General features: G+C 45.0%; 1 protein-coding gene across 3 annotated transcripts in view; it reads right to left on the bottom strand.

Moving 5' to 3' along the window:
• ROS1 (ROS proto-oncogene 1, receptor tyrosine kinase) overlaps nucleotides 1–13,659 on the bottom strand; it is a 259,981-nt gene that overhangs the window by 178,551 nt on the left and 67,771 nt on the right. For all 3 annotated transcript variants that reach the window (XM_077487054.1, XM_077487055.1, XM_077487056.1), the window contains 2 exons: nucleotides 10,191–10,301; nucleotides 5,682–5,863 (listed from right to left, as the gene is read on the bottom strand). In XM_077487054.1, coding sequence (XP_077343180.1) covers nucleotides 5,682–5,863; nucleotides 10,191–10,301 — 293 coding nt within the window. The remainder of the gene's footprint in view (nucleotides 1–5,681; nucleotides 5,864–10,190; nucleotides 10,302–13,659) is intronic.

Raw genomic sequence — 13,659 nt, 5'->3', positions numbered from 1 at the left:
CGGGCACTTTGACCCTGCACCAACCACCCCAGGAATGGATGAAACTGGGGCCAGGAGGAAGAGGATGAGGCATCATCCATGCAGACAGAAGCCCCTCCTTACGGCAGCTGCATGGACATCGTGAATACTCCTCTACAGAGGAAAGCTCTGTACGGGATGATGGCAGCCGGAGGGGGGCTGAGCTCTGAACTGAAATCTATGGGAAAGAGAACTTTGTATTTGGGGGGGATGTACACAGCGCACCCCCCTCAACCTCACATACCACACACAGTGCATCACCCTCTACCCTGCACGCCACACACAGCACACTCCCCTCAAACCCGCACGCCACACACAGTGCACCCCCCTCAACCCCGCACACCACACACAACGCACCCCTCTCAACTCTGCACGCTACACACAGTGCACCCCCTCATCCCCACACACAGCGTAGACCCCCTCAACCCTGCATGTCACACACAGCACACCCCTCATCCCTACAAGCCACACACAGCACACCCCCTCAACCCTGCACGCCACACACAGCGCACCCCCTCAACCCTGCACGTCACACACAGTGCACCCCTCAACCCTGCAAGCTACACACAGCGCACCCCTCAACCCTGCAAGCCACACACAGTGCACCCCTCAACCCTGCAAGCCACACACAGCACACCCCTCAACCCTGCACACCACACACAGCGCACCCCCCTCAACCCTGCACAAAACACACAGCACACCCCCTCAACTCTGCACGCCACACACAGTGCATCCCTCAACCCTGCAAGCCACACACAGCACACCCCCTCAACCCTGCACACCACACACAGCGCACCCCTCAACCATGCATGCCACACACAGCGCACCACCTCAACCCTGCACACCACACACAGAACACCCCCCAACCCTGCACTCCATACACAGCGCACCCCTTCAACCCTGCATTCCGTACACAGAACACCTCTAAACCCAGCATTCTGTACAGAGCGCACCTCTAAACCCTGTATTCCGTACAAAGCGCATCTCTAAGCCTTGCACTCCACACACAGCTCACCCCTCAACCCTAATTGCTAATAATTAGTTCTAGTTCTTCTTTTCTGTCTATTGGTGGGTACCGTCACTTCCACAGTCTGTGGTGCGCAGGCAGTGAGATGATGTGCTGTAACCTTAAGCAACAAATCAGTGGGTTGTAATGATGTGCTGTAACCTGTAGCAACCAATCAGTGAGCCGTAATGATGTGCTAAAATGTCTAGCAACCAATTAGGGAGCATTAATAATGTGCAGTAACCTCTAGCAACCAGTGAGAGGTAATGATGTGCAGTAACCTTCAGCAACCAATTAGTGAACAGTAATGATCTGCTGTAATCTCTAGCAAGCAATCAGTGAGCAATAATAATTTGCAGTAACCTCTAGCAACCAATCCGTTTGTAGTAATGATGTGCAGTAACCTCTAGCAAACAATGAGTAAGGGGTAATTATGTGCAGTATCATCTAGCAACCAATCAATCAGTGAGCAATAATAATATGTGTAGTGGGCAGTCTAGTAATCAGGTGGGTCAGTGTAGTGGGCAGTGTAGGAATCAGTTAGGTCAGTGTAGTGGTTAGTATATCAATCAGATAGGTCAGTTTACTGGTCAGTGTAGGAATAAGGCAGGTCAGTATAGGAATCAGGTTGCTTAGTATAGTGGTCAGGTAGGTCGGTGTAGGAATCAGGTTGGTTGGTACTACTGTATTAGCGGAAGAGACTCAGAGAGTGTTAAAAATCCATGGGTTAGGGGGTGCAAATCTCTTGCCCTGCCCAGGGCACTGACAACCCACGCTATGCCACTGCCACCAAGAAAATGATCACCTTCTAGGCCAGTGGTCGCCAACCTTTCGGACCTCATGGACCACTAAACTCACAATTTTGAAACCCACGGACCACTAAGATGACTTTTACATGCCTTATACATACAATGCTCCCGCTCTTTGTCCCTCTAACCTTGGATCACACTGCTGCCTTATACACACAATGCGCCGGCTCTCTGCCCCCCTTCCCGTGGATCACACTGCTGCCTTATACACACAATCCTTTGGCTCTCTGCCCCCCTTCCCGTGGATCACACTGCTGCCTTATACACACAATGCTCTGGCTCTCTGCCCCCCTCCCCGTGGATCACACTGCTGCCTTATACACACAATGCTCTGGCTCTCTGCCCCCCTCCCCGTGGATCGCATTGCTGCCTTATACACACAATGCTCTGGCTCTCTGCCCCCCCCCTCTGGTTCACACTGCTGCTTTATACACACAATTTTCTGTCTCTCTGCCTCCTTCCCTCAGGATCACTCACACTGCTGCCTTATACAGACAATGCTTCAGCTATTTGCCCCTCTTCATCTGGATCACACTGCTGCCTTATACACACAATGCTCCAGGTCTCTGCCCCCCCCCCCCCAAAACACACTGCTGCCTTATATACACAATACTCCAGCTCTCTGCCCTGGTGGGGTTGTTCAGCAATTGTATAATCAGACAGTACAGTGTATGGCTTATATCAGTTTTTTGGATATATTTTACTCATTTTTAGATATGTATTCTCATTAGGTTTACATTTTAAACAGAATGTACTATTGTAATAATTACTATTATTACTACTAGTATTATTATTGTTTTTTAACTGTGCAAAGATTGTACAATCTGATTGTATAATGTATGGCTCAAGTTATGCACATATTAGATGTGAGATAAATTTTACTAATTTTTTCATACATTTATTCTCTATATACTAAGCAGAAAGTATCATTTTAATAATTATTCTTATTATTAGTACTATTATTTTTTTTACCTAATTGATGAACTGTAATGGTATGGTATAGTGTTCATGTTTTCATATTTGTCTAACGTTTTTATATAATAATATATAAAGTATATTTTTATTGATATTATACAGTATGTATATTTATATATTTAGTTTTGCATACTCATTTTGACACTTCTAATACTATTGACTATTTGGTTTTAAATTTGACTCCGAAGAGGGGATATTGTATTGATATGGAAACGTTCTTATGTTCTTTCTAATCTTCATGAAGGGGTGGGCTGCTCCTGGACCCCCAAAATGCATTGGTTACTTTTTTTGATTGTCCACTTGTCTTTTAATGGGATGAAGTTGTATCTGAACGTCTTAGCAGTGGTTTGGCGTTTCAATTTTTTTGTTGCCTTACACTACAAAGCAAGGAGACTGTGGAGATCCTCTAGAGCAGAGGCCTTCAAAATTTCTAAACAAAGGGACAGTTTACTGTCTTTCAAACTTTAGGGGGGCTGGTCTGTGGCCAACATGCGCACAAAATGTCCCAGCATCAGTGGTATTAAGCAACCCCCCATCATTGGTGTCAGTGAGAGGAATTGTACCCCATCATAGTTGTAATTGGGCCACATTGTTGGTGTCATTGGGAGGAATAATGCCCCATCATTAATTTAATTGGTAGGGATTGTGCCCCATCATTGGTGTCATTGAGAGGAATTATATCCTTCATTGGTGCCAGTGAATAAAATAATGCCCGAGGGCCAGATAAAATAAAGCAAAGGGCCACATCGGGCCGCCGAGACACAGTTTAGAGAGGCAGGTAATTTACATCAACATTAGGGATGAGCCGAACATCCTCCTGGTTCTCAGCAGAAGATGCAAACAGGCAAAAAATTCTGCAGAACACACAAACACTGTTAAAGTCTATGGGACATGAACATGAATAATCAAAAGTGCTAATTCTAAAGGCTTATATGCAAGTTATTGTCATAAAAAGTGTTTGGGGACCCGGGGCCTGCCCCAGGGGACATGTATCAATGCAATTTTTTTTTTTTAAACTGCCATTTTTTTGGGGAGCAGTGATTTTTTTTAATGCTTAAAGTGAAACAATAAAAATGAAATATTCTTTTAAATATCATGATTGGGGGGTGTCTACAGTATGCCTACAAAGTGGCACGTTTTACCCGTGTTTAGAACAGTACCACAGTAAAATGACATTTCTAAAGGAAAAATTGTCATTTAAAACTGATTGCGGCTGTAATGAATTGTCGGATCTCAGTAATATAGATACAGATAATTGAAAAAAAAGAGCATGGGATCCCCACCCCCATCCATTACCAGGCCCTTAAGGGTAACCCCAGATGAAAATTTTAAAAAATTGTGTGGGGGTCCCCCTAAAATCCATACCAGGCCCTTCGGGTCTGATATGGAAATTAAGGGGAACCCTGCTCCAAATTTTTTCTTAAAATGGTGTAGGGGCCCCCCAAAATCCATACCAGACCCTTATCCAAGCACGCAACCTGGCTGGCCGCAGGAAAACAGAGGGGACAAGAGAGTGCCCCCTCTCCTGAACCGTACCAGGCCACATGCCCTCAACATGTGGAGGGTGTTTTGGGGTAGCCCCCCAAAGCACCTTGTCCCCATCAAGGGCCTCATCCCCACAACCCTTGCCCGGTGTTTGTGGGGGTCTGCATGCGGGAGCTTATCAGAATCTGGAAGCCCCCTTTAACAAGGGGACCCCCAGATCCCAGCCTCCCCCCTGTGTGAATTGGTAACAGGGTACGAATGTACCCCTACCATTTCACAAAAAAGTGTCAAAATAGTAAAAAAAGACAAGGCACAGCTTGGAACTAGTCCTTTATTAAAAAAGAAAACAAGAAAAATGTCCCACGAAGTAAGTTCACGCTGCCCGACGGACCAAAAAATAAATAAAAAAAGCTGTGACTGATCCGCCACCATGGGAGGCTCCCACTGTCTGATGCGTCTTCACTTTGACAGCACTTATATAACTGAGGGCAGGGCCACCCGGTGATGTAACCGAGTGACCCTGCCACCCTCTGACGCCACAGGGACTTCCCCATGGCTTCCCCGTGGCGTCAGAGGGGTGTGATGTCTGGTATGGATTTTTGGGGGGACCTCTATGCCATTTTTTATTTTGATTCCGGTATCCCCTTAATATTCATACCAGACCAGCCGCGATCAGATTTAAATGACAGAACTGTTCTAAACACGGAAAAAAATGTGCCACTTTGCAGGCATACTATAGACACCCCCCAGGCACGATATTTAAAGGAATATTTAATTTTTATTGTTTCACTTTAAGCATTAAAAAACTTACGTTCGACTCGAACATCAGGCTCATCCCTAATCAACATCAATACTTTAAGATAGCAATACCAGTGAGGAAACGCTATGGGTCCAGCACTATTTTCCACTTTCCTCAACATGCGTTTGGAAAAAGCAATTTTACTTTCTCAATTGTGCGCTCCCACAAGTTTTTGAATTCACAAGGGAAGCAAATGGTACAAGGTAGTTGGCAAAAACTGGTTACATTGTGCATGTAGATTCCAGTTTCAAATGTCTATAAGACATATGAGGGGGCACTGCAATATGTACCATAGCAACCAATCAGAATCAATCAGAATTACACATGAATATACTGTAGCTCTTCACTCTGACTTATTGAGTAAGTTGGAAAAAGTGTCAGTAGATGCTGGCATATACAGACCATCTTGTGTGATACAACCATTTGTGTTTTAGCTAAACAAGAAAACAATCTAGTTTAAGATGGATATATTTTCATCTGTCAGTCAAAAGCAGATAAATTAGGGCAATTTAGGTGAAATCTCAACCTGCTTACATCACTTCACTCATCTCCATTGCAGAAATAAATATCAGTTAGACTATTTTCATACCTTAGCATTCCCTTTGTCAGCCCAGTAGATGTACTGTCCAATCCAATCCAATGACAAAGGCCCAGCTCTTTTTATTCCAGGTATGCACAAAAAGGGAACTTCAGCAGTGCCATTCATATTCCACACGTGGACATGTCCTGTTTCATTGCTCCAGTAGAGGGTGCTGTTGTACCAGTCAAGATCTGTCATTAAAATATATATCTAGATTACTGATTACTGTTCCAGTACAAGCACAGGCAGCAGAAGAGAAAACTATTTTGCAAACCAATTCTGAAGGTAAGGATTTTCATATTCTACTGAAAAAAGTGGGATGATTTTTTTTGTCCTAAATTCAGAATGGTTTTAAAAGGCTACTTTATTCTTTTATAGGTGACTACACACTATACACACTATACTGTACTTGTATTGCTCATTAGGCTAATGTGTAACACATGCACATATCACACATGTTTTAGAGGAATTTGGTTGAATTCAAGAACTGTGATAATCTCAGCACGCATGTTACAATCTGATTGTACAATCTCATATAAATCTACCAACTATGTACTGGGAGGACATATGTAAACAATTCATTGAATTAGTATCCACTCAGGCAGGCCCTTGCACTACTTAGTTGACAGTAGATCCAAAAAACATTGTACAATCAGTCAAGAAACAGTTCGCATTGTGAAACGCTTGTAAACCACGTTATTCACAATCCAAGGTTTTACTGTATCAGTGTTTGTGCACTAGGAGACAGTTAAAATAAGCTATGCATTTAAACTAAAATAACAAAATTAATCTATATGCAAAAAACGAAATACACTGATGGGTACAAAGATTCAGGGGTTCCAATTCGAACCACGGCACTACCTGCCTGGAGTCCCAGTCCATGTGGGTTCCCTCTGGCTACTCCGGTTTCCTCCCACACTCCAAAGACATGCTGGTAAGTCAATTGTCTCCTGTCTAAATTGGCCCTGGTATGTATGAATGTGAGCTAGGGACCTTAGATTGTAAGCTTGTTAAGGGCATGGACTGAATGTACAAAGCAAAGCCCTGCCTAGCAGAGAAGGAGACCTGAATTTTCACTGCTGCAGTTAAGCAAAACTTGCAGGTCTTGTCCTTCCCCCAGCCTGTGACTGGACAGTAAAAGGAGAAGCGGCACACCAGTGAACTAATCTCCCTGTAGCTCTGCTTTCCCATCCTATCAGCATGCTCCTTGCACTGCAGTACAAGTTGTGTGGCTTCTTCCTCCCACAGTCTTAGCAATATATGCTGGTTACATTTATTTGTAACCAGTGTAAGCATTAGTTACATTTATTTACTAATACCTGCTAGTGTTCTCTAGAATTGTTACATTGTATCTGTTGTTAAAAAGATGTACTTATTTCCTAAGCTCTTTAGTGGCCATAATTTTGTGTTTTACTGTTGCCCATGATAAAAGAACATTCATTTAGAAGAGAACATAGCCTAAAGAATATCCAACTATTACCCAATTTGCACAAGATGAAAGTACGTGCAGATTCGCTGGATGAATAACTAAGCAAATTTTATTTTTTATATATAAATGTACCTCTTAAGGCATTTTCCAAAACAAGCTAATAAATTTCCAATATGTTTTTCATTTTTGGGGGCCATGTACCCACTTACTGGAAGGTACCAAACTACAAATGATATATTCCCTAATGTTAATGTAAACCCTCACCTTGTAAAACAACCCATTCAATTTAAAATAGAAATGAAAAGCAAAACATTTGTATGTAGATATAAAAAAACATTATAAATAAATGTTTCCCTTTTTTTTAATAAGTGATCACATTCCCTCTGTTCTCAGCTGCATAACAGCTGTGGCAGGAGAATCAGCAGTACACGTATATCTTCTCAGTTAACAGTGAAATGCTGTGGGGGGAGGGACAAGTCTGTTCATTGGAGGAGAGCATAGCTAGAGAACTGACTACAGTATGTTCTTCTTAGTGTGGTCAGTTTTTAATAGGAAAGCAGAGGGACTGCCAGGGATTTCACTTATAAGAACAGTACAAAGAAAACAGGATACATTTTCATTACAAGTACATGGTACAACAGACAGGGTCGGCGCTACCACTAGGCAAACTAGGCAGCCGCCTAGGGTGTACTACCACCTAGGGCGCAGCCACTGCCTCTGTTCGGGTGAAGACCACGTCGTGTACTGATCTCTGCTCCTTTCAGCGCTGGCTGTCCCAGGAACACATCCATTGCAGGTGCCACCAATTCCCCAATGTGTCCGACCGAGCTCCCCACTGCGATATCGCCTCATAGTAATGCCTGACAGTGCCGATCCTGGGACTCTTTTTCTCCAGCCAGTCCCTCTGGTGCAGCCTGTGTGTGAGTCCAGCAGAGGGAGCAGGGCGTGGCTCGGTGGAGATCATGAGAGCATTGCGAAAGGTACAGCGGCTGTTAGCTGACCTCCCGGCGGGGCACCATGAAACAGCTGGATGGCGGGGACTCCTAAACAATAGTGCACAGCGGTGCTGAGGAGAGCCCTGATGAGATGGATGATGACGCCATGAAGAGGTAAGGAGGAGAAGGATGGATCCTCCAATTGACATCATACTGTGTGGGGGGGTGGGGGGAGGGAGGCAGTGTGAGTAGTGCAGGAAGTAGGAATCAGGTAAGTCAGGGTAGTGGTCAGGTAGGTCAGTGTAGTGGTCGGATAGGTCAGTGTAGTGGTCGGATAGGTCAGTGTAGTGGTTGGATAGGTCAGTGTAGTGGTCAGATAGGTCAGTGTAGTGGTCAGGTAGGTCACTGTAGTGGTCAGGTAGGTCAGTGTAGTGCAAAACAAAAACAGAACATTCCATAGCTCAACTCACCAACCAGTCTGCTGACCAACCAAATGAACCTGTCCAACAGTCTGTTAAAAACAGGGGTTTAGTTAGCACGCATTTGCAAACGCATGTGAAAGCTGCAAGGCCTCTGCATGGCACCCTGTGTTGCTTGCAGTTCTAACATTACAAATTTATAAGTGTCTCCACAGTGGAAGCACATGTATGGAATGGATAGATGTGGACAGGTGAGCCGCACACTGGACATCCAGCAATAGCACAATGGCAGCGAAGGTGCCCAGTGTGTCCCCGGACCAAATTTACACCAGTAACAAAACACGTGGCCCCTGCCACCACCTATAACTGGCCTTCACAACAAGGAGCACATGGAAGGCCTTGAAGCTTTCGCATGCGTTTGCAAATGCGTGCTAATTAAACCATTGTTTTTAACAGATTGTTGGACAGATTAATTTGGTTGGTCAGCAGACTGGTTGCTGATTTGAGCTATGGAATGTTCTGTTTGCCCTTCCATGTGCTCCTTGCTGTGAAGGCCAATTATAGGTGGGGGCGGGGGCCATGTGTTAGGTCAGTGTAGTGGTCAGGTAGGTCAGTGTATGTGTCAGGTAGGTCAGTGTATGTGTAAGGTAGGTCAATGTAGGGGTCAGGTAGGTCAGTGTAGTGGTCAAGTAGGTCAGTATATGTGTCAGGTAGGTCAGTGTAGTGGTCAGGTAGGTCAGTGTTTGTGTCAGATAGGTCAGTGTATGTGTAAGGTAGGTCAGTGTAGGGGTCGGGTAGGTCAGTGTAGTGGTCAGGTAGGTCAGTGTAGGGCTCAGATAGGTCAGTGTATGTGTAAGGTAGGTCAGTGTAGGGGTCGGGTAGGTCAGTGTAGTGGTCAGGTAGGTCAGTGTATGTGTCAGGTAGGTCAGTGTAATGGTCAGGTAGCCCAGGACATGGGCAAGGCAAAGTGGGTGGAGTTGGGGCAGAGTCAGGGGGTGGGGCAGGAGGGCAGCATAATATTGTTTTGCCTAGTGTCCAAAATCCTGACAACAGGCACATATAAGGAATATAAAAAGTTGGGTTTACATATTCTTTAAGAATTTAATTTAATGGATAGACACTATAGATACTCCACATGAGTGTTATAACCCCTGTCAGATTTTTTTTCAACATCTGTGTCCCATTGCAGAGATTTCCCTTTACTTAGCCAAAACATAGTTCCATAGCCAAACAGGAAGTGAGAGGAAATCTCTGAAAATAAAGGGAATTCCTTTGGACCCCCAGGTCACCACTGAGCCACCGAGAGGCTGAGCCAGCTGCCTGTTAGGCAACTGGGCCGATCCCAACATTATTATCATGAGCCGTACAGACCCTGGACCAGCTCTGTGATATTGTGTGCAGTGCTTAGAATGCTGCACATACATTTGTAGTACAGAGTGGAAGTATGCATGGAGAGGAGACTCCTATGGGACTTTATAAATTCTGGGGGCACAGGGGAAAATGTAGAACAGCGAGTGTGTCAGCACAGCCAAGGGACATTTTCAAAGGTAAATGCAGAAACTGGATTTTGCCAATACATATGTTGTATAATAATTATCTGTTTTATGGGCAAAAATAGACTTTAATGCCACTTTAAGGTTGTGATGTACACAATATTAAGAAACCTATCTTTAACTTAATAAAATAATATGATTTATTATTTAGTCTGAATTACAGTGTGGAGAAAGATGTTTACCTGATGCAAATCTGAGGTTTTTGTTGACAACTTCTACAGGACCGAAACTGTCCAAAGGTTGTTTCCATAATCCATCAGAGCCTACTGCTAGGAAATAGGACTCTTCTTCCACTGAAAAGAAGATTGTGTAGACAGTAAGGTCCCCTCACATTTATACATATACAGTTACACGTGTTTCTTAAGCTGTCATGACACTATGCAAATTTCATCCACTTACTGGTGGACTATAGTCAAAAAGTGGCCCTGTTGCTATTTCCCCACCAAACATCCATTTATTTAAAAAGTCTAAGGAACCAGACAGAAACTATATAGCCAAAAAGCAGTTGCATTCATTCAGATGCAGGCACTGTTTAGGTATTCTGCCATCTGCCATCGGGAGCTGTCAAAATACAATGGGGCTGATTTACTAAAATTACAGAGTGCAAAATCTGGTCCAGCTATACATGGTAGCCAATCAGCTTCTAACTTCAGCTTGTTGAATTAAGCATTGACAAAACAAAAAAATGGAAGCTGGTTTCTATGGAAACTGCACCAGATTTTGCACGCTCCAGATTTAGTAAATCAACCCAAATGGGTACTGCCTACAGGGTGTGGTATGGGTAGTTTTACATACTTTATGTGCATTTTGGAGGTACAAAAGTACCCCTACCATTTCACAAAGAAAGTGTAAAAATGGTTAAATAAGACAAACACACTTTTGAAAAATTCCTTTATTAAAAATAAAAAAAAAATAAAAAAAAGATTCCAGCGGTGCTAATCCACTCTTGCTATCCAGCGACGAATCTCCGGGTTCCAGCGATGGATGATCATATCCAGCGACGGGGGATCTCTCAGTCCAGCGCTGACTGATCCCCCGTCGCTGGATATGATCATCCATCGCTGGAACCCGGAGATTCGTCGCTGGATAGCAAGAGTGGATTAGCACCGCTGGAATCTTTTTTTTATTTTTTTTTATTTTTAATAAAGACATTTTTCAAAAGTGTGTTTGTCTTATTTAACCATTTTTACACTTTCTTTGTGAAATGGTAGGGGTACTTTTGTACCCCCTTACCATTTCAAACGGGGGGGGGGGGCGGGATCTGGGGGTCCCCTTGTTAAAGGGGGCTTCCAGATTCTGATAAGCCCCCCGCCCGCAGACCCTCACAACCACCGGCCAGGGTTGTGAGGATGAGGCCCTTGTCCTCATCAACATGGGGACAAGGTGCATTGAGGGGTCACAGACCCCCAAAGCATCCTCCCAATGTTGAGGGTATGTGGCCTGGTACGGTTCAGGAGGGAGGAGGGCCGCTCTCTCGTCCCCCCCTCTTTTCCTGCGGCCTGCCAGGTTGCGTGTTCGGATAAAGGGTCTGGTATGGATTTTTAGGGGGACCCCCACGTCAATTTTTTTTTTTAATTTGATGCGGGGTTCCCCTTAACCACTTCAGGACCGCCGTATTGCCAATGTACGTCAACACAATGGCACAGGCAGGCACAATCACGTAGATGTATGTGCCTGCCTTCCAGCGGGTGGGGGGTCCGATCGGACCCCCTCCCGTTGGATATGGCGGTCCGGTTCGCTCCAGGAGCGCTCCGTGATGAGGGGATGGCCGTTGGTTTTCGGCCACCCCCTCTGGATCGCTCCTGGCCAATGAGAAGCTTCCTCCCACTGTGTATTGTTTACACAGGAAGGAGGAAGTGATGTCATTCTCCTCGGGGCGGTCTTTTTGACCGGACTACGAGGAGAAGACTAATAGTAAGTGTGCACCAACACTACACTGACATGTAGGTACACACAGGCACACAAACCCCCCCCCCCCCGATCCCCCCCCGATCGCCCCCCGACCCCCCCCCGCCCCCCCCTCCCCCCCCAGTCACAGTGTCACTGATTGCATTGATCATTTCTTTACTGATCAATGCATTCAGTGTCAGTTGTGACAGTAAAAACTGTCAGGACAGTTAGTGTTAGGTCCAGGGTAGCCCCCTATCACCCCCCAATAAAGATTTAACCCCCTGATTGCCCCTAGAGTTAACCCTTTCACCCCCTTTTGCCAGTGTCACTAAGCGATCATTTTTCTGATCGCTGCATGTGTCGCTAGGTAGCTAGTTATTTTTTTAGGTTCACCGCCAGGTTTTTATATCGCCAGGTACCCCGATATACTACCCAATAATGGTTTTAACCCCCTGATTGCCGCTAGTTAACCCTTTCACCCCCTTTTGCCAGTGTCACTAAGCGATCGTTTTTCTGATCGTTTGCATTAGTGTCGCTACAGTCGCTAGGTAGCTAGTTATTTTTTTAGGTTCACCGCCAGGTTTTTATAGCGCTAGGTACCCCGATATACTAGCCAATAATGGTTTTAACCCCCTGATTGCCGCTAGTTAACCCTTTCACCCCCTTTTGCCAGTGTCACTAAGCGATCATTTTTCTGATCGCTGCATCAGTGTCGCTAGTGTCGCTAGGTAGCTAGTTATTTTTTTAGGTTCACCGCCAGGTTTTTATATCGCTAGGTACCCCGATATACTACCCAATAATGGTTTTAACCCCCTGATTTCCGCTAGTTAACCCTTTCACCCCTTTTGCCAGTGTCACTAAGCGATCGTTTTTCTGATCGCTGCATTAGTGTCGCTACAGTCGCTAGGTAGCTAGTTATTTTTTTAGGTTCACCGCCAGGTTTTTATAGCGCTAGGTACCCCGATATACTACCCAATAATGGTTTTAACCCCCTGATTGCCGCTAGTTAACCCTTTCACCCCCTTTTTCCAGTGTCACTAAGCGATAATTTTTCTGATCGCTGCATCAGTGTCGCTAGTGTCGCTAGGTAGCTAGTTATTTTTTTAGGTTCACCGCCAGGTTTTTATAGCGCTAGGTACCCCGATATACTACCCAATAATGGTTTTAACCCCCTGATTGCTGCTAGTTAACCCTTTCACCCCCTTTCACCAGCGATCACAGTATAAGTGTCACTGGTGACGCTGGTTAGCCAGTTAGTTATTTAGGTTCCCCGTCAGGTTTTTATATAGCGCCAGGGACCCCCATATACTACCTAATAAAAATTTGAACCCCCTGATTGCCCCTAGTTAACCCTTTCACCACTGATCACCGTATAAGTGTTACGGGTGACTGGTTAGTTTGTTTTTTATAGCATCAGGGCACCCACCATTTATTACCCAATAAAGGTTTAACCCCCTGATCACCCGGCGGGTGATATCAATTAGGTTTTAGGGTCAGGGTCTGCGTCGCCCCAGGCAGCGCTAGGTTAGTGCCAGTACCGTTAACACCCACACGCAAAGCATACACCTCCCGTAGTGCTATAGAATCTGAACAGATCAATATCTGATCTGATCAGATCTATACTAGCGTCCCCAGCAGTTTAGGGTTCCAAAAAAACGCATTGTTAGCGGGATCAGCCCAGATACCTGCTAGCACCTGCGTTTTGCCCCTCTGCCCAGCCCACCCAAGTGCAGTATCGATCGATCACTGTCACTTACAAAA

Source organism: Lithobates pipiens, unplaced genomic scaffold, assembly GCF_037356315.1.
Source record: "Lithobates pipiens isolate NorthernLeopardFrog02 unplaced genomic scaffold, aLitPip1_a1.2 Scaffold_18, whole genome shotgun sequence".
Taxonomy (NCBI): Eukaryota; Metazoa; Chordata; class Amphibia; order Anura; family Ranidae; genus Lithobates; species Lithobates pipiens.
This window is presented reverse-complemented; position numbering and strand designations above follow the sequence as displayed.